At 42.7% G+C, this 21338-nt stretch overlaps 1 protein-coding gene and 1 non-coding gene across 3 annotated transcripts in view; one reads left to right on the plus strand and one right to left on the minus strand.

Annotated features, from left to right (window-relative positions):
- Positions 1 to 3050: 3050 nt before the first annotated feature.
- PPM1H (protein phosphatase, Mg2+/Mn2+ dependent 1H) overlaps positions 3051 to 21338 on the minus strand; it is a 252083-nt gene continuing 233795 nt past the window's right edge. The window contains exons 9-10 of one of the 2 annotated variants that reach the window (XM_012782370.3): positions 20588 to 20739; positions 3051 to 7907 (exon numbers count right to left, since the gene is read on the minus strand). In XM_012782370.3, coding sequence (XP_012637824.1) covers positions 7760 to 7907; positions 20588 to 20739 — 300 coding nt within the window. In that variant the 3' untranslated portion in view covers positions 3051 to 7759. The other variant, XM_076007458.1, reaches the window with a different exon arrangement.
- LOC142873648 (small nucleolar RNA U13) lies at positions 10555 to 10658 on the plus strand. Its single transcript, XR_012921635.1, has one exon. It is a non-coding gene; the product is annotated as a small nucleolar RNA U13 (small nucleolar RNA).

Consider the following 21338-nt stretch of genomic DNA (forward strand, 5'->3'; position numbering starts at 1 on the left):
AGGGCATAATCAATAGTAAGAACAAATTACATGTTTGTTTTTCTTTGCCTCATGGCTGGAGTGTAGCAAATGATGGGTTAACTCCCTCCTTGCAAATTAGAACAAAAAAAAAATTAACCATTTTGAATTGGTGGCAGATTATAAAAGTGAATGATGTCTTAGTTTTCAGAAAATACAGTATCACAACCCTGATGCATCCACCACCAATATGGCTAAAAGCTGAATGTAGGACTGTCTTAGCAATAAAAACTGGCAAATTTATAAACTGTCCTGTTTATAACTTACCAAAAACAAGACAAATGATTATGGATCTACCTGGTTTTTCCTTAGCAATAGGCCACTAGTGTTCATTAGTATTTTTAACTTTCTTCATTCATTTTGCACCAGAAAGGCAAGATCGGGCCACATTTCAATAAGTTAATTCTTCTAGTCAAGGTATAAAAAGCTTGACTTTATAATGTCTTAGGACAGATCCTAGTTCGGATGGTCTATGGCTGTTTTCATGCAACAATAACTAATTTGAGTAGTTGTGACAAAGTCCAAATGGCCCATAAAGCCTAAAATATTTATAATTGGGACCTTTAAAGAAAAAGTTTGCTGAACCATAACCTGAGAACTAAATAATCCTTGGGTGGGCCTGGCAGATGATAGTCTAGGGAAGACATTGTAAAAACATGTGGTCATTCTTTTATTTGCAAGTTTGCATAACTTTCTTCAACATGCCCAATCTTGTTCATCTCTAAATTCTCCACTCCTCTCTCACTTTATTGCTTTGAAGCAATTCCAAGACGTACATTATCATATTTCATCTATAAATATTTGAGTGTCTTTGCATTGTATTTTAAGGCATGTAATACTAATGATAGCACTTATCTTTCTCATAAGTATGAGAACATCCAAGCTGTTAATTTTCCTTCAAATTCTACTGTGCAATTGGAAGATTGGTCGAACATTCTCTGACTTGTGTTTAAAGCTTCCAAGAATGGGAATTTTCTTTTTTTCACCTACGACAAAGACAAAGGAGATTTCACAGTTCTCTAGAAACTTCTCCCAACCTTTCCTTCTCACTGACCAAACTCAACAGGGAGGTGATATCTAATTCAGAACTGCTAAGATCACTATTTTTTTGGTTCTACAGTTCTTTAGTGTAAAATAGAGATGTCTGGTTACTAAGCATTACCATTCCAGTGGAACTATTTTGTAGATAGCAATTTTTAAATGATGAGAATTAAAAAATACATATATGCACTCACATACAATTTAAAAATTGTCTTGTTTTCCCTAACACTCTTAAGCAACACAGTATTGGGGACCAAAAACCACTTGACTGTCCCAGGGGTCATAAGGATACAATGTAGGATAGTCTTACCATAAGCAAGGGGTTAAGGACTTTTGTTTTCCCCTTCTAGGCTCATAGCTCCCAAATGATCATCATTTTCCTGGCTTACTAATGATCATTGCAAGCTACATGAAGAAGCAAAAAGCATACATGTGGAACACTCTTGCTGACATCCCAGCACGGATCAGCTAGTCTCTGCATTACTGCTATAAGCTGGTTCCCCCACCTTGGTCACCATACCAGGTTCCATATGGAAGATTATTTCCTGAGTCACTAGCATATTTTCTCAATACCATCTTTCTTAAAAAATTATAGTTTTTACCACTTTGCTCCAAATCCCCCAGGGCCAAGTTTCTTTGTGCCTTATCACAGTTATCTATTAGTGTGCAATACATTATCCAAAACTTAGTGGCCTAAAGTAAAAACCATTTTACTTGTTCATTGTTCTGCAGATCAGGAATATGGGCAGGGCTAAGTGAGGATGGCTCTTCTCTGCTCTATCCTGTCTGCGGCCTCAGCTGGATTGGCCAGGACAGCTGAGAGCTGGCTGGGCCCCGTCTTCTCATGATTGCACCTGGAGTGACTCATTTGGGGCTTCACTGACAAAGGCCTCACTCCCAATGTCTGGGCACTCTGGTTCTCTCCCATGTGGCCTCTCGTCACTCACTAATCTGGTCTGACATTTACAGGGTGACTGGCTGCCCAGAGCAAAAGCAGGTGCTACAAGGCCTCTAGAGATCTAAGCTTGGAAGTCTCAGAATGTCACTTCTGTGTTCTATTAATCTATTTCCCAGCTATAACAAACCCCACCCCTTGACGGGAAAGGGAACATTTGCAAACAGACCCAGGAAGCATTGTTGGCAGCAGTGTTTGGAGAAAGATTACCACATCTGACAAGAGCTAATCAGGAGAGAATGCTAAAAGGCTCCTCCATCTTCCACAGAAAAGAAATGTCCCAATCTTTAAGTATCTAATCCGGGGATTGACTCTTTCCATTAGTTTCTACTCCTGAGTAGGGAAAGAGGCGGCATCAGAAGCCTTAGGGTACACGGGAAGGTGAAAAGAGCTGGGGAAGTTTTGCAAATGAAATCATTTCTAATATAATTGTCCTCTGTCCTTCCTGGGCTTCGGATAAGCTATAACCAAGTGTTAGCTATTTTTGTGAATACTGTGATCATTTTTAACACATTGTTCGTATTTTCTAGATATTTTTAACTTTCTGGATTCTAGAACAAAGCAGAACCAGCATTCTTTGATGCCTTACCCCACCAATCATGGTAACTTTTCTCTGTAAAACAGTATATTTTACTAACACATTGTAAGTGCATACTTAAAATGCGTGAGTGATTAAGGCGAGTCTTGATTCTGTCTTCAGCAAGGAGATTAGGCACTAGCCCTCTCACTTAAGGATACCTCTTGGGAGTAATTCTTTTCTCTGAAGTCTTCATGTGTTTATGCACTCTATCCATGGTAGTTTCTCTAGACTCAGAGGCATAGCTGAAATGTATTATTAGCCTTTACTGTTTTTCCCTGCGAAGGCATATAGTATTGGCCTCCATTTCGTTTTGATTTTCTTTTGAGTCTGTGTTCATAGTTGATAACCTCACATTAAACCATGATACTCTCATACCATGCCATTACCTGATATGAAGAAACATCACAGTGAATTCATAGAAAATACACACAAAAAAGTTTTGCTAAAGATGTCCTATATACATATATATATATAATATTTTATTTTAAAATGTCATTGAGCATATACATTTCTTTAGCTTTTTCCAGGGGACATTGCACCTAAGTTTCAAAACACACAAAATAGATCCCCTTTACTAAACAGTTTTCATTTTTGGGGTTACAAAAGTCAATGTTTCACAATCACAAAGCATAAAGGTACATGGTTCTGAAACCATGTCCAGGCAGATTTCTCTCATTCACTGTACGGAGGGTAGCTTTGGAAACCCAGACCACGATACATTCCTTACAGATGATCTCCAGAATGGGCCTCCCCGGGTCTCTAGAAGAAACATAGAAAATTGGGGGCAAAACAGGAGTAAAAGGGTAACCTCAGGACACCCCAAACAAACACAAAATACTCATGGGAGATCAGAAGAGTGGAGGACACGGGTTCTCCTTCTTCAAGTACATCACAATAAAAAACAACAGCACATTTACAACCTTATTTGGTCACTGTCTACCTGGTTGCTACATGAACGAAAGTTCACTTAAGACGCAGAGGAAAAATTAAAGCTATTTACACAGATAACGCTACGGATTTGAAAGAGCAGCACTCTCCAGACTGGCACTCAAATCTGATGAAAAGCCACGGTGCTCACAGAAGAGGCAAGCCAGGCTGCCTGTGTAGTGTCCTTTGATAAATCCCAGTGTACTCACGTATGCCACATCACCCCCACAAAACCAAAGTTTGCTCGGAGAAGTGGGCTGTGGGGTCCAGGCTGCGACATTTCTCTGCAATGGTACGTCCTCACAAATCTGAGTCCCTTATGTAAAACTCTGTCCTGCCAGAGACCATTTCCCCATTTTCTTAGATTTGATAACTTTTAGGGTCAGCCTGGTTGTTCCTTGCATAGACAATGAAAGCTCACTGCTTTCTCCAAGTGTCCCAGAAGCACTAACTTACTGAAAATAGAATGTCATCAAAGCTTAACATATTCACTCTGAAAACAGTGGAGCTGCTGGGGCACTTAAGGAAAAGTTAGATCCTCAAACGAGTGAAAAGAAAACCACTTACCACTTGTGGCCTCATACATAAAGTTGATTGGCAGATGAGGAAGGAGGGGAGGAGGGGATATCAAGAGGAGAATCAGAATTGTAAAGATGTGGGAGATTTCTCCCAAGTCTCTAGTGCTCTGGATAAATTGAAAGCCCTGCCCCAAATGGCCAGATTCTGAGGCTAAATCTGGGTCCTGAGGCTCTCATTCTTGCCCATCAATATCTACTTGTGGCTATAACTCTTCCCAAGAAGTAAATGAGTACTTAGAAGAATAAGAAGAGGGTGGCCACAGCTGACTTCACAAAGCCCCATGGAGGTAAGTTGCTAGTTATTAAAAAATTAAACACCCCAAATCAAACACCTTCAAAACTGAATACTATGGAAAATAACCAAAATTTTGACTTTTTAAGGCTTTGTCCTATTAGACAGTGGAATATACTTGGCCCAGCCAGATTTTCACCCTCTGTTTCCCACCTCAACAACAGCAGGTAGGTACACACAACCACGGCAAACCACACCTTCCAGCCCCTGACTGCTGGCACTGCCCTGATTTCAGTATTCCAAAAACAAAGCTTTGGTTGTTGCCTTGCAAAACACTGGAGTAGGGATGGACTGTGAGTTCACTCTCTTTAAGGAAAAGTTTTGCCAAATAGTGTGAAGAGCCAGCCCAACAAAGAGATTTAGAGCTGAAAAAGCCTTTCATTAAAGGAAGTGGTTACATACCCCTCAAGACAAGCATAAATACTTGACTAGGAAAATCAAAAGCTTCGTATTAAACAAGACTTCCTCTTGTTTAAGGCTATTAGGGCAAGCAGATTTGGCTATAAGTCAGATACATAAGATTTCAGAACCATACACAAGTATGTTCTGCAGAATTTTGAAGTGTGTTGTCTCTTGCCCTGTCCAGGAATGCCCCAAGGGCCAAACTGTTGTGTAGACACACTCACTATTCTAGAATGGGGTGACTTGGGGCCCAGGTGAAAACTAAGGCCCAAAGTGAGAAAGCTCAATTCCCAGAGCACTATCAGTGCCGGGTACATGTGCCATGGCCATTAACAATCATACTCCCCACTTTTGATTTATTTACCTCATTTGTAGTCTTCCTGTCATCCCCCAAACAAAAGCATGGCTTTATCTTGCTACTAAGATCTTTCTACCCAAGGGGGCTTATGGAAAGAATTCCTGGATGCCTTTCTAACTAAAACCAGCAGGACTAAATTCTCAAGATTTTAGGAGATTTTGATTTAGGCGTTTCCAGAGTTTTTCCTGAGACATGCCTTGGCAGTAAGTGAATTGGTAAATTGAGTAGAAGGTTGTCATGATATCTACACCCAAATTCTGACTCTGGTGGCTAGAATAAAACTAGAGAAGCTCAAGGTTGGACCCAGAAAAATAAAGAAATGAAAAGCCATGGGAACACAGGAAAGATCCCAAAGGTGGCAGCTCAGGGTCTTCCATGGAAGACTTTCTCAAGTTTCCTATTTATACATGACTTTGAGAATCAGGGCAGGAGCAGAAAGTGGATCTCACTGCTGCAGGATGCCCAAAAGCGTCCCCACAGCATCAGGCTCTGCCAGGAAGTCAAACAGTTTACCATAAATTTCCCCCCAAAGAGATTTTGGGGATAGGCAGGTTCGAGGGTAGCTAAGATTTACTGAAAGAGGAGGAAACACTGTCAGATGAAGATGACTTCCGACAAGGTAGTAGTCCAATTCTTGCCTGGCAGCATTTTGGCAAACACCTGGTAGGGTGAATTCCCACAGTACTTCACCTGCCAGACAGGGCACTGTTTCCACACTGTGGAAGGAATTCGTTCCTGAGTAGGAAGGCTCCAGGCCTTTTTGAATAAAGTATCTACAGCTCTAGGAATGTAGTGATTTACTACCCTGGAGGAAAGGTTCCTACCCTCTCCTCTGGGGAAGGAATTCAAAAGACAAGCTTGAGAACTGAAATTAGCATTTTGGGAGATCACAGCAACGACCTCTTTATTGGGTCTAGAAGAGTGTTTTAATTACACCAAGTTGTCAAAATGGTGACGACCCCCCCCCCCCCAAGTAGCTCTGCAGGAAGAAGACTAGGTAATTGGATGTTGTTCTACAAGGTCCCCCAGTGCAGAGCAGCAGTCTAGGCTGCCTCAGAGACAGAAGGGATTTTAAAGTCCACTTTGCCGTCCCTCCTGGCAGAGAGGCAGCAGGTCCATCCGGTGTCCACTGTCATTGCTGCTCCCGTGTGGAACACTCACAGTGGAGCGACAGTGGGAACAGGGGTCTCGGTTTATGGGTGGCTAGAACATGACTCTCTGGAGAAGGGACAGGGAGCACAGCATAAGAATGACCAGTCAACCTATCCAAATTCACTTTTGTCAAAGAGCCATCCCCAGTGGGCCCTGCACAGAGATGACGGGGAGAGTAGAACTGCTGCTCCTTGACAGGACTCTGATACTGACAGCTTGAACTGGGCTTGGGGGACAGTCACCACCCAGGAAACCTGAATCCCAAATCATCCTCAGATGAGGTATGGTGGACCTACGGATGCAGCAAACTTCCCAAACTGCCCCATTAGACCTGCTTTGCACGTGTCCCCGCGACACAGCAGGTGGGACAGGGCCACCCACTCCAGAAGGGAAGGTGCAGGCTCACACAGAGAAACCTCAGGCCGCACAAGGGAGACGCCGATGGTGAGAGAAAAACTGTGGTTTCAAAGAAACACCCATATAGTTTCACGAAAACACACTGATTTGGTGAGAAAATGCAACTCGGGAACAAATGTCACACAACAAAGATGCTGTGTCATGCAGGGCGCTGTCCCGGCTGGCTGCCTCGGTTGTGTGGCCTGGAGGATATGGGGACAAGCCAGCCCGGCCTGGGCTCTGACACAGAAATTCCTCAGCAAGGAGCTGGAAATTCCCAGCCCTGTTCTAGGGAAGGGGAAAAAAAAAAAAAAGATTCAAGGAATGTCCAAAAAGAAAAAATCCCTGCCTTACCCCACCATTACCACAAAAGAACAGAGAGCGAGAGTAAGAGAGAAAGACAGAGAGAAGAGAAGAGAAGAGAAGAGAAGAGAAGAGAAGAGAAGAGAAGAGAAGAGAAGAGAAGAGAAGAGAAGAGAAGAGAAGAGAAAGAAAGAAAGAAAGAAAGAAAGAAAGAAAGAAAGAAAGAAAGAAAGAAAGAAAGAAAGAAAGAAAGAGAGGGCAGGCAGTAATCCCTGAAATCAATCTCAGGCTTACTAGAAGGTGGGTGCTTACACTTTGGGGCATGTTCCCAACTTTCCAATGCAGCACTTTTTAACCCATAGAGAAGTTGGCAGCTTGACAGGTGGGAGTCACCTGCCTGTTACACCTGAACACGGCTACCCAGCTACTCTAGATAAAATAAATATTAATATGATGTATGTGCCCCAAATAGGCAATGGCCACCTGGGAGGCCTATAAAAGGAACTAACAGAAATATAACACTCAATAGCAGCCTTTGTGTTTTGCTCTTATAGAGTTGACCTGTTACTAAAGAAGACGTGGAAACCTAATGGTCATCTTGAAGCACAGCCAGAGGCCTTTTGGCAGCAAACTCCCCACCTGGGCTGGGAAGAGTCTGCATCCCTTGGAACTCAGCCGGGGCACGTCCCAGTTCCACCTTGCCGAGAGGCATCCCAGATTTCCTTCCCCTCTGTCCTCCCAATGCCCTGGGCCATTTTCATGACAGTTTGTTTCCGTGTATTAAGGGAATGACATAAACAGAAATGTCGTCTCCTGAGCCAAGTCGGTCATTAGATATCCGCCATCCTCTGTCCTTCAGGACACCCCGGGCACGCATCACCAGGTCCTGAGCTGCCAGTGTGTACCTGTGCAGGGAGAGGCAGGAATGAGAGAGTCAGTAGAGCACCAGGCAAAAGTGGGGTCAGGCAAGGGGGGGAAGGAGGAGGCATCACTACAGTTGTATAAGCCAGTTTCAAATGTCCTGATAGTGGGAAAAAGCCTAGTCATCTTTTGCCAAAACGTGGGAACCTAATGTGAGACTTATTTTTAGATGGTAAGTTGGATGAGGCCCTAAATACATTAAATAACCTTCTAAATTACTGTACTGCTCAGTCCTCTTTTGATGTTTTTGATTACACTGAGGAGAGTCTCAGTTTGGTGCTACCGTATCTTAACAAAGACCTGCTCAGGCACAGAGCTTTCTGTGGCAAACAGTAGCCAGCTTAAAAAAAAAAAAAGTAGAACTTTTGTTTTCAATATATTTATTTTTAGGGCTATATTTCTTTTGTGACAAAGGATGGTCATTTTCCATTGGTGGTAGGGATACATCAGATAAATCACATTTTAAAATAAAAATTTTTTTAAAATGTGAGTTAAAATTTTTTTTAAATCTTAGATTATGAGGGTACAAATGTTTTGATGACATGATTTGCTTTTGTGCAGTTTGAGTCAAAGTTGTAAGTGTGCATCACCAAGGCAGCATACCCAAAAGAAAAATATTAATGATAGTATATGTTGCATACAAATATAGCAAGATTGTGAGGGTTTTTTGGTAAATGACTGATAAGCCTAGGTGTGGGTGAGTTGTCCCACTCATCCTTATCTATCACGGCCACCCTCTCCTCTTTTTTTTTTTTTTTTTTTGAGACAGAGTCTCACTTTGTTGTCCAGGCTAGAGTGAGTGCCGTGGCGTCAGCCTAGCTCACAGCAACCTCAAACTCCTGGGCTTCAGCGATCCTTCTGCCTCAGCCTCCCGAGTAGCTGGGACTACAGGCATGAGCCACCATGCCCGGCTAATTTTTTATATATATCAGTTGGCCAATTAATTTCTTTCTATTTATAGTAGAGATGGGGTCTCGCTCTTGCTCAGGCTGGTTTTGAACTCCTGACCTTGAGCAATCCGCCCGCCTCGGCCTCCCAAGAGCTAGGATTACAGGCGTGAGCCACCTCGCCTGGCCCACCCTCTCCTCTAGACCAAGATAAGTACAGCAAGGGATCCATTGAGAGTTTGAAAATGAGGTTGCTTATTGAGATTTAAACTGTAGACTTAAGGAAAAAGAATGATAGTGTAAGCTGATGGAAAATATTACCATTTAGAGAAAGACTGACTTGGGAGGTTGTTTGGTTGGGCCTGGGCTTGGGTTAGCCTTGAGGCATAAAAAATGAGACAAAACACTGGCAGGTGTCTATCCAAATACTGATCAGGGCAACTGAAGTCTTAGTTGACAGACTTTAAAGAAACTTAGTCCCACTGACAGGGTCATATTTGGTGTAGGATGGATTACTCTTTTAGCCTATGCCAGTAAACATATGATTCACCTTTATTCTGATTTCATGTTCACCAAATAACCTTCTGATGGTGCTCTGCCTCTGTGCAGGCCTGCCGATGGGGAAAGGATGGGCTCGATCGGTTATATTTCTTTGTATACATGTCGACTGGCATTTTGGTTTACAGATCAGTCTTGTGAGCTTGGTTAAGGTGAGCCCAGCTCTGATAATGAATCTCTTCTCTGTATCTTGATTAAATCAGTTTCTGAACCTGAAAAGCTAAGAGCCAGGCTGGTAAATCATGAAGATAATAAACGTCACTCTATAATGCTCTCGGAAGCCAGCCTATGGGCCTTTTATAAGGTACCACTCTGGTATTGCTAGTGACTTGGAAGGTCTCAGCCTTGGCTTTAGAACTGTGAGTTAATGGAATTCAGAACCCCAGAAGCCTCTCCATTTCTTCTGGTAAAACCTCTTATGAATTTATAGGCTCTCATGTTAAAAAAGACTTGCATGGAGTCCCACTGTTCCATTATTTAAGAACACTTGCTCTAGCAAACGAGGTCAGGATTGTGACGATTGCAAGTTGTACAGTTGTTGAGAATCAACCCTACTTGTACAGGCCAGGTAGCAGAGACAGAAGTTAGCATGCACTACAGAGGAATAAATGTCATAGTCAATCCACAATAAATGCCTTTCTTCCTAGAGGATAGGTAGCAGGTGGGTAGGAAAGACACCACCTTCTTCTATTTGTATTGACAGAATTATCAGTTTTGAGGCAGAAATCTCTAAATTACACTTGAGGGAAGATGCAACCAGTTAGTTGTTTCCCATGGTTCTCCTCCTCCTAGATCAGGAAATAAACAGAAAGGCCTCCAAAGATACCTTTGGCAGAAAAGCAAAGTAAATGTTTCAAAAATCCACATATTGCGGACCATATACTACATTCAGAACAGCCTCTCAGATGCTCGCCCCAGGTTACTCTTAGTTTTATATTAAACTGTATATCTGAGATATAAACATGTAGGGAAAGGCCACCAGCACTATCAGAGTGACGTTTATTATTCTAGTGATTGACCAGGCTGTGGACCTCAGCTTTTCAGGTTCAGAAACCTGGCAGAGTTGATACATAGAGATAATTCATCTATTAGGGCTAAATACACCTTAGCCCAGCTCATGAGCAGACTAGAAGTAGAAAATTAAGGCAGGCTATGAGAAAATACAGCTGACCATAAAAGATACGCAATCCTTTTGTGGCCCATAAGCATGAAGATTGGATTTTCATGCTCATATGTGAGATGCGCCTCCCTCAAACCTCGTTCCGATGTCAGCATATTACCCGCCACATGTGAAAAAAAAAAAAAAAGGAGAAAAAAGAAAGATACTCTGAGAGATGTCAAAAAAACAGACACAAGAACTCAAGACACAGCTCTCTGTGGCTACTTTAGTCTAGAGGCAAATAGGCCTCAACAGGTCCTGCAGTCTTGGAGAAATAACCGAGAGATGGAAACAAGGTTAAACGATGCCTAACTGGCTTTGTTCAAGTCATGAAAGAGCATCGTCCATAGTTAAAGGCCAGAGACCACCCTGATGTTGCTATGGCTGAGTGACTTAAAAATGGGCAAAATTTAGCTTTGGTATTTTAAAAAGCAAGCATTAGGTCACCTAGAAAAGGTGGTTATCCAGGAAGCTCATTTCCCTGAGGGATCTAGATAATTAAGGTTTTATTCTTCAATATGGTTGTCACCTATTCCAAGATAATGTCCTTTGAGATTGCTTCACCATCCACTCCGTCTTCCCTTAGGTGCTGAAATTCCTGAGAGAGAAAACCCCTCCTGCTTCCTCAGTTTCTTCCTTCCCACTTTCTTTCTTAGTCTCTTACCAGTAGTCCCAATACCCTACTAATCTGTCCTCTTAAAGCTTGATCCAAAGGCAGCTTTTCAATACTAATTCCGCTCAGCCTTTTTCCAGCACAGATATTACTGATCATTTTTCTTATCCTTGAAATCTCTGTTCTTCTTGAATTCTTTCTTTTTTGGGCTTTCATGGCATAACACACTGCAAGTTCTCCTCCTGTCTGGGCTTCCATGACACAGACTGTGAGTTCTTATCTACGAGGCTCCTTCTCAATTTCCTTTGTAGGCCCCAATTAAGACTTAGGAAGAACTCAATAAATGTTAATTTATTTTCATTTCCAAGGTGGCACTTTCCTATCTATGACTCTTAGTTAATGGTATCCTAGTCTCTGAGGCAAGAAATCATAGTTCCTGTCAACAACACTTTCTCATCCTGATACTATTCGATTATAAAATTCACAAAGCAGAGAGAATTTCTAAATTTTGCATTAAGCGTATTTCACTAGTGGCATATGGCTAATTAAGATAAAATCTAGTCTTAGTCATTAAGACTTGAAATGTATTGTTAAAACGGACATATATGAACTTATTTTTATCATATATACATACACACATAAATGAAACCTTCTTTTGTGTTTTCTATTTATTATGTCTTTCTCTCCTTCATTCTTGTTTCCTGTCAGGTTGATGGCTCTCTTTAACAACACCCACGCCCCACAACTGGTTTAGAAGTGTTATTTCATTTCTTTAACAATTATGCTTAAGTTTTATTTTGGTTTATTTTGTTTTTGTTCTGACACAGGGTCTCGCTCTGTTGCCCAGGCTACAGTGCAGTGGAGTCATCATAGCTCACAGCAACCTCAAACTCCTGGGCTCAAATGATCCTCTCACCTCAGCCTCCCAAGTAGCTGGGACTATAGGCACGTACCACCATGCCTGGCTAATTTTTTCTACTTTTTTGTAGAGATGGGGTCTTGCTCTTGCTCAGGCTGGTCTGGAATTCCTCAGCTCAAGTAATCCTCCTGTCTTGGCTTCCCAAAGTGTTAGGATTACAGGCGTGAGCCACCATGTGCCCAGCCTTCAAGTTTTTAATAGATAGGTGAGTCAATATTTCTGTCCTCCTCCTAAAAATAAAAGGCCCTAAGAATGCCTTTTCTTCATCTTCCATGTTATTATGTAGTATTTTAGTTTTACTTTGTTTTTAAGCCTCCATTAGTCATTATTATCATTTAGAACCTATATTTACATAAACAAACCAACATATTTACTAATTTCTTTGCTTTTCTTCAGTCTATTCCTTCCTTCTGGATTTAATTTCCATCTATTGAATACATTTTTAGTAATTCTTTTAACAAATGGTCTGTGAAGGTTTTATTTGGTTCTTTTCCAAATTCACCTCTTCTTACCCTATGGTTGTATCTGCACATGTTTAACTCTTCTCTCAACCTGTTCTATTATAGCCAGGTTTTCTTTGGGGGTTGGAGGGAAGGCTCCATTGTATTTAGTTGTTCTTTGTCTTGGTGGATGTGAAGGTAAGATACAAGGTTCTCGTCAGAAGGGATTTTTCACTGTGTATCCTGTGTTTATCTACAGGGATTTAAATTTGGCTTTACTGGGGGGTTTTTCTAGTGCTAGAACACACTCATGTTAATTTTTTGGCTTAGGCTCCCCATACCACAGGAGCCGTCTGAGGTTTAACACCACACCTTTCCTGTGCGGTGGGGCCTACCCAGACATTTCCTCCTCCTCCTCACAGAACCTCCATTTTGTCAGGCATCTGCCCTGAACCATGTGCCCAGGTGCTCCAGAGAAGGAAGCTTAGGGAGAGTTCTCAGGACCTCTTCTTCCTGCACTGCTCCCAGGAGCTCAGATTCCCTTCCCATGACTCCTCTCTCTGCCAGCCTTCTCTTGTGCGTGTCATACCCCTCCCTGTCCAAGAGCGGTCTGAGTGACAACTGACGGGGACTGACCAGACACGCACGCGGTGAGTGAACGGTGGACTGAACTCTAGGACCAGCTTCCTGACATTCCCTTCACACCACAGGAGATCCTGTGTTGGAATGAAAGTCAGCAACAGAGTTGAGGTAACATGAGGTCGCTCACAGGAGCTTTCCTCATAAACTGATCAACTCGACACAGCCGCAGGAGCCTGGCTCTTGGGGAAAAAAGTCTTTTTGCTCAGCCCCCATACTGGGGCCAGGCTGGTGGCCATTTTCAAGCTGATTAGCATCCACAGTCAGGGCCACTGGCCTCAGGCATGAAATCACTGTTTACATCAAGACTAGTAAAGAAGAAACTTTCTCTGAAGGGAAAGAACCGCTTCTCCTGCTCTCATTTTGTTCTCCAAGTTCTATGTTACAGGGGCTGCAGGGAGGGGTTGGTGACAATGAAAGAAATAGGCAGGCTCCGTCGGGTAGGGTACACATGTCATAAACTGAGGAGTGCAGGGAGCGGCGGCAGAAAGTTTGAGTCACAACGTGAAAAACATAAGCTCAAAACATACAGGAGGGCAGTAAAGAAGGACACGGTACAGCCGAAGGCAGCGGGTGGGAAGTGAATTTTGTTACACACCAGCGGGAGCTAAGAGGGAACGAAGAGGGGCTGGTGTTTCTGGATGGATGCAGAGCCGAGCGCTCGGGCGGGCTGCGTCAGAGCACCATGCAGTATCTGAAGCGCTTACTGTCACCTAACGAAGAGTCGCCCCAGGAGACAAGTTTTGAATTTTGAGAACAGTTTTCCTCTCTGGCTGAAGCTTTCCATATTGATCGGCAATGGCTGTTGGATAGGGACCCGATTTGGCAAACTCCACAGGGCTTGGGGTCCGAGGGGAAGGGAGGCGAGAAAGGACAGCTGGGGGTGGGGGGAAGGGGGTGTTAAGGAAAACAAAAAAGGAAGAGGGGCTGAGTGCAGTGGGAAGGCTGAAAGCTCCTTTCACAACCACTGACTCCAAAGCCAGGCAGGAGGAGGCCATAAATCCTCGATTGTCCTCCTGTCCTCGCCATTTCTGTGGCAGTGCTTCGTTCTCTCCCCCCTCAGCAGACCACAAAAAGGGCTCAGGGTGTGGGCGTAGCTTGCCCAGGTGCCAGTCCTGGCGTTCCCACCACCCCCAGATGGGTGACTCTGGAAAAAGTCCTTAGCCTCTTTAGCCCCCCTCCCCTTACTTGTAAATCTGGAATAATAATAGCGCAGACTACCCAAGGCTCCTGCATGAACTAAATGTGATCTTTGCTAGAACATTCAGCATGGGGCCCCACACATGGTCAGAGGTCAATAAATGTTAGCTATCATTTTCCTCATTAGACATAAAATACCTTTCTCCTCCCCACAAGTTTTACCTTAAGGCATTTCCCTCTTGCAGAGTCTGAATCAGCACTGGAGTGTCAAAAATAAGTCAATTTCAGTCCGCAGGCTATCACCATGCCTTAAAGTCCTTAATAGCTCTAGCTAGGTGGGGACTTCTGTTTGCCATTTGGACGGTACAGACAGGGTCTTATAAGAGGGAGGGTTGGTGGCAGGAACCGGGGAATTAATGGTTCCAATATTTGCATATAAAAGGCAGCCTCCATCTGCTGACACCCTCAGTAATACAGTGTGATGGGAACGGGAGGACTCCTCTTTGCATTCTGAGCAGGCCTCAGAAATTGAAGAGGTAGAAAAGCTCTCCCTGGCTTTGGAATGTTGGCAGGGGTCTCTGGCGACTGGGTGGGTAGAGGGTCGGGTGGGGGGGGTGGTTTGGAGGCCGCCTTTGTTGTGCTCAGAAAGGGGCAACTTATCCTGAGAAAGGGCACATGACTTAGATTCACTGCTGGGAGCAGGGCCACACATGTCCCTTGAGCAGCTCTGGAAACAAGCCCTGAAGCAGGTGAAGCTACTCCTGCCAGCTTCTGTCCCCTGCACAGAGTGTGGGGACCCCACTCAGGCAGAATACCCTGAGACACTGGAATGATGACAACTGTTGTCTGCGACACCATCACTGCTTTCAGTTCATCCAGGTTTGTGTGAAGACAGTAGACACAAGGCCACACACTGGGGAGAGCTCCCCAATTCCACAGCAGAGGCTGAGACCCCCTCCCAGGCCTTTTCTACTTCTATGCACCCTGGCACCAGTTCCCTGGTGTTTATTTTAGTTCACATCCCAAACAGCAGCATTTCAATACAAATGGGCATAATAGACCATTTGCTTCTCAATCCTCCCTGGCAAGCCCTTTAAAATACCCTGATAGGGCTACACTGCTTAGTGGTTGCACAGCTCTGCCCCAACAGCCACATATCCAGCCTAAACAGGACGGGAAGGTGGGCTGCTATACGCTGTTCAGTGGCTGCCACAGCCAGGATCCCAGGGCTGACTTCTGAATGCCTAAGGATCTGAATATACTAAACACTGCAAAAGAATGCAGATTTTATGTAGTCTTCAAACACTAGATCAGACACTCACAAATTTGTTCTCAAAACCTGTAATAGATATGGTGATGGGTTGGGGAGAAACTCTCCCCTCCTTTTTTTTTTGCATTACAGGTATAGTTTTTTAAAACCATATAGCGCTGTTAGAAATCAGTTCTGCTAACTCACAGAAATATTTCATAAAAAGAACCTTTGTCTTTTGCCAAAATAAATTTCATATTATCAGGGTAATGCAAACTAGCATTTAATACTTGTATTAATGCCAGCTGTCAGTATTGGTCTGTGTTTTACTATCAACTTTGCACTGACTAATCTCGTCCTTCCAAGGCACACAGCTCTCGGAGCTAAGGAGAGTTGTGGGTATGAAGAGTGACATCAGAAGTGTGGACATCGAGGAGGCTTCCGTCAATAAAGACATTCTCTATGGGGTTTATGGTATACGGGTACCTGTAGATTTAATACCCCATAAAAAAGTCCCTCGAGTCTCAAGGCAGGAGGATGGAGGGTCATTAGGTCCAAGATATAAAAAATGAGAAATTCACAGACAGGGTTTGGGAGATAAAGGACAGGAGTTAAGCTTTGTGAAGTTTTGCTTGGGCATCTGGAATGTGAATCCATTCCATGTTTTCATGTTTGTTTCCTTCCTGGCTTTGCCCACTCCCTTCCCCTTTCGTAATATTAACAGTTTATTCCTTTCTGACAAAATATTAAGCATCTTTTTTGAGTGTTTACATACTTGCCTCTGTTTTGAATACTCTTCCTGGGAGACCCACCACTAAACCTCTGGCCTTACCGAGGGATAGTCAAAAACCCTTCCAGGCCTTTCTCTGAGTACCTTCTCCAAATCGTACAGGACCTTTAGGCCTCAAAGGAGAATCTTACTGAAATTGTAGGAGACTAGAGGACTGTGCACAGCCTGACCTCCAGCGACCCCACTCTAGAAAGTTAGCTGGATGGATTTCCTATGAACGGTTCATTTCATGACCCCACAAGAAGAGTCAAAGAACTGCCAGCTCTGCTACACTTCAGGGCAAACTCCAATAAAAAGAAAAGAAAGAAAGAAAAAAACTTATTGCACTCATATTCTGGCTCATCCACAAAGCTGCCTTTTAATTTTCTGGTTCCTTTGTTGAGACAGTTCAAAAGAGCAAAAGGACTTAAGATACAGCAGGGTCAGGAAGATCCCACAGCTCATTTTCATCCGTCTCTGCCTGAGAGGATGGTGTGAGGGCCAGAACTTGGCAAACACGTCTTCATGCTAATCACCTCTTCCCGCACAACGTTCTGGAGGGGGAGCTGCTATTTTAAATTCCTTGTTGGGAAGCATGTCGCCAGAGGAAGACAATGCTGGCAATTTGTTGAGAATGGCTGACACTGGGAGGCAAAAGAAAAAGAGAAGAAAAAGCCTACACATGACATAAACAAAAGCCCAACAACCATAAGGCGAAACCCAAAAGTCCTGCCTGTCTCACGACTAGTGCCCTGCCTCCTTCTGTCCACTTCCTTTTTAGACAAAGCTGGGAGAACCCGCTAAAACTCCAAGTACAACAAGCCCGCTCAAAACCTCAAATGTAGAAACATTTTGTTGTTCTCTCACTTGCTTTGTTCTCTTCCTTTTGCCTCAGGCTTCTCACCCTGGGGAGTATATCTTTCCTTTCTCATTGTGTCTAAATTAGAGGCTGACCTCCTTTGGTCAGTCCCCTCAGGCTTGGACTCAGCAACTCTCCACTCCCCCCAACTCCCAGACTAAACAGGCAAACCTGTGGCCCTGGGCTACATGTAGAGAGGAATGAACCCTCTGGCCAAGAAAGGGCTAACAGAGCCTCTGGAATTATAGTGGTACTTTCCTCATCATAGAAATTATGACTTGGGCAACTTCCATTCATATTTCCATTTTGCACAACAAGATCAGAACAGTTCCCAGTTAAAAGGGCACTGGTTCTTGGGACTGAGCTTTCTTTGTCCATATGTCTCCCAAGGAGACATGCGAAGCCAGAGTGTGCATGGGGTGCCTTCCTGCCAAACTACATACCGATATGTACAAAGATGCCACACAAATGAAAGAGAACACCATTTCACAGAATTCCTAAATTATGAGTTTAATCACAAAAATAGAAAAAACAATCCTAACATTCATGTGGAACTACAAAAGACCCAAAATAACCAAAGCAAATTTGAGCAAAAAGAATAAAGCTGGAAGCATCACGTTACCTGGCTTTGAAATATACTTTAAAGCTATGGTAACCAAAACAGCATGGTATTGGCATAAAAACAGACACATCAACCAATGGAACAGCATAGAGAACCCAGAAATAAATCCACGCACTTATAGCCAACTCATTTTCAACAAAGTTTCCAAGAACATACATTGGGGAAAATGACAACCTCTTCGAGAAATGGTGCTAGGAAAACTGTATATCCATATGCAGAAGTATGAAACTAAACCCGTCTCTCACCAAATATGAAACTACTAAAAGAAAACATTGGGGAAATGCTTCAGAACATCAGTTGGGCAAGACTTCTTGAGTAAGACCTAAATTTTGAGTTTGAAACAAATTAGGTTTCTCTGATTTCCCACTATGGCTTAATTACTAAGGAGTACACGGGGCAGAAAAGCAATCCTCATCATACATCTTTTACCACTAGATTTTACAGAATGTTTTCTGCTTATGAATCACAATCAACAAATTCCACATTGTCATCACATCCTTCCTTTCTGACACCTAATGTTCACATTCACTAATCTCATGAGTCCACAGGCCTCTATGGACCCCTCACCCCTCTGCTGTGGACACTCCCCCCGGCCAGCCCTGTCAGTCAGACCGACTGCTGGGTTCCCAGAATGCTCCACGCTCTCCCTCCTCAACTCCACCCCAGCCCTACGTTGCCTAGCTCATGCTTATTTATTCTTCAGTTTTAAGTTTAGACATCCCTGGCCCTAGGTTAAGTTCCTTTCTGCAATCACTCATATCATAACTTCCTTCTGCTTCTGTAACCCCCTCTAGACTTTAAACTCCAAGAGGGCAGAGTCGAGGTCTGTTTTCTTCACAGATTCTTCCCCAAGGTCTAGCAGGCCTTGGCTCATAACACAGGCCCTTAATAGTATTACCCACACGAATGACTCTGAATGGGAGTTTTGTGGCAAAGAAGAAAAAACCCTGACCCTCAGTTTTCTTAGGACCTCAAAAATGAACCAGAATTTTTTTTTTTTTTTTGCTCTCCAACTTGATAGTCTATCCCTTACCAATAAATCATGCTCCTCTTGTAATTTTTCCTTTTGCTCATTTGTCTATCTAATAATACAGGATTCTTTCTCAGTCTTTGGTCTGCCATCTTCTTGAAAGGAGAACTGAAAGATATTTTTCCATTCTGCACTGCTTGTTCCAAGGAGATCCCTGTGAACTCTGCCTTTGTAGGCAATAGTCTCACGGACCCCAAGGGCTTGCTCTGACCTGGCATGAGGACACTACCCATAGGCTGCCACTCTTGGTGGCCAGATCTGTCACCATGGAGACAGACTGGCTGGTAAGCAAGACAGGCCAGCTTGGAGAGATTTTTAAAACAGTATTCAGTGCCTTTTAACTCCTAACTGGCAGCTGACTTGGCAAAGCTTTATGAAAATAATCATAGTAGTGAAAATCAACATGAGAATGTCACTAACAAGTAGGATATAGAACATAGATTAAAACTAAAAACTTGAAAGGAGAAAAATACATCCAAATTCAAATAAAAGAATCTTGAATTACAGTGTTGTCAATTCCTCAGCACCTAAGCAAAATTATACCAAACAATCCTAAGAGGAGACAGTTTAGCTTCACTTTTTTTCCTGAAAGAATTTTTGTTGCTGTTGTAAAATATGAGACATACAATAAGAACAACAAACTCTTCTATTACTGCTCACTATTTAACAGGCACCTCACCTTATATATATGCATGAGGTTAGTATTATTTGATCCCCCATTTTACATGTTAAGAAATTTTCCCAAGGTTACAAGGCTAGAAGGAGCAGAGCAATAATTTGAACTCAGGAAGTCCAATTATAGATTACATTCTCTTAACCACTAGACTATACTGCCTCTTATATTTCACATGCAAAAAGATGTTTATGACATTTATAGTTTAAAAAAATAACATGAACAACCGTGTACCTGTATGTTTTCTCTTCTCTTGGTTCCTCTATGCCATACTCTGGATTATTTATTAGATCTATTTTCTAGCTTACCAATGTTCTCTTCAACTATCTCTTATCTGTTTAATTCATAAAGTTTTTAATTCCTATTTTTATGTTTTTCATCCCTAGAGATTCCATTTTATTTTAAAAATTTGCTTAGTCATCATTTTTATGGTTTCATATCCTTGCTCATATTTTCAATGCTTTTTTCAAAAAATTTCTGAAGCATGTTAAAATATTCATTTATATTTTTGACTGATAAATCCAATAATGAAGTATTTATAGGGCCCACTCTGCTGTCTCTGTGTTCTGTTGGCTGTTACTCATGGTGACTTGTTTGTGTTCTAATTAAGGCTGTGTTTCTCCAGAAGTGATTTCTGTTTATTTCTGAGAGCTTTGTAGGGTTGTTGAGGATATTTACACTGCCACTATACTATAAAGAAATACTTACTTTAAACTTTCTTTCCTTTCCCAATATTTCCCAAAAGAAAACAATTCTCCAGTGGATATCAATGCTGGGGAGCATTTGCTATCACTCTCATTGGCAGGATCAAAAATTGGATTATTCCTACTTTGGAGAATATGAAGTAAGTGTGAGAAAGACATGCTGCTGAAATCCTAACAAATCAAATTCTTTACCATGTGTATCCGGGTTCAATTTAAGGAGAATTTTTATTTGGCCAAGAAAGTATCTTTAATAAGAAATGTTCTTCTGCATTCTGGTTACTGAACCATCCATACCAGCCTTTACTCTAAATCATGAATGGTGAGAACTGCATGATTATTTATTTCAGTCATGTCATGCAAGACTGCTTGAAGAGCAAGCCTACAGTTACAGAAATGTACAAACCTGTGAGGATCATCTGGGTCGCAATTGGGAAGAAACTGAGTGACTGCTTCAGCTACTTCTTCATTTGATAAGACATCCCAGAGCCCATCAGTGGCCAAGATCAGCACATCATCTGCTCCATGCTCATATTTGGAGAGATCATAGACTCTTACCTGAAAAGAACAGGAATACTACTGCTTAAGAAATTGGGAGCACAGTATTTTCCTCAACAAATTGACTTCTGACTTCCCTTTTCCTGCCAAGCCTAGTGGTTTTTAGGTATGCACTATAAGGTACTTAATTATACAGTGAGCTTCGTGCCCAGGGTCAGCCTCCCTTGCAGACCTGCTATACAGACATATGGGGCCCAAGGCACCCTGTGAATGAGCTTATGAGGTGGGCTTAATAACTGACAAGGAAGAAATTAATTGAGAATGAAATGCCTGGGGTAGGGTTGGAATGATGACTTACAAGTGGATATTGTGCTAGCCAGATCAGCAGCAAGGGGCTTACTTACTGGTCTTCCTTAATATATTAATTCAGCAAACATTAAGGGCCTACCCCGTGCCAGATGCTATAAATACAAAGATGAGTAACAGATTTTCCTGCTTCAGAAGAGCTCTCAGCCTGTGGTGGAGATAAAGCCAACTTAGCATCCTTAGTAAGTGCGCTGTATGTATTTGTCTGGGACTAAGGAGATGTACTTAACGCACTCACTTGAAACCCTTCTTGCCTTACCTGCTCTGAGGCCCAAGGGGCCAACTCCTCTCGT

This window comes from Microcebus murinus, chromosome 10 (genome assembly GCF_040939455.1).
Source record: "Microcebus murinus isolate Inina chromosome 10, M.murinus_Inina_mat1.0, whole genome shotgun sequence".
Taxonomy (NCBI): domain Eukaryota; kingdom Metazoa; phylum Chordata; class Mammalia; order Primates; family Cheirogaleidae; genus Microcebus; species Microcebus murinus.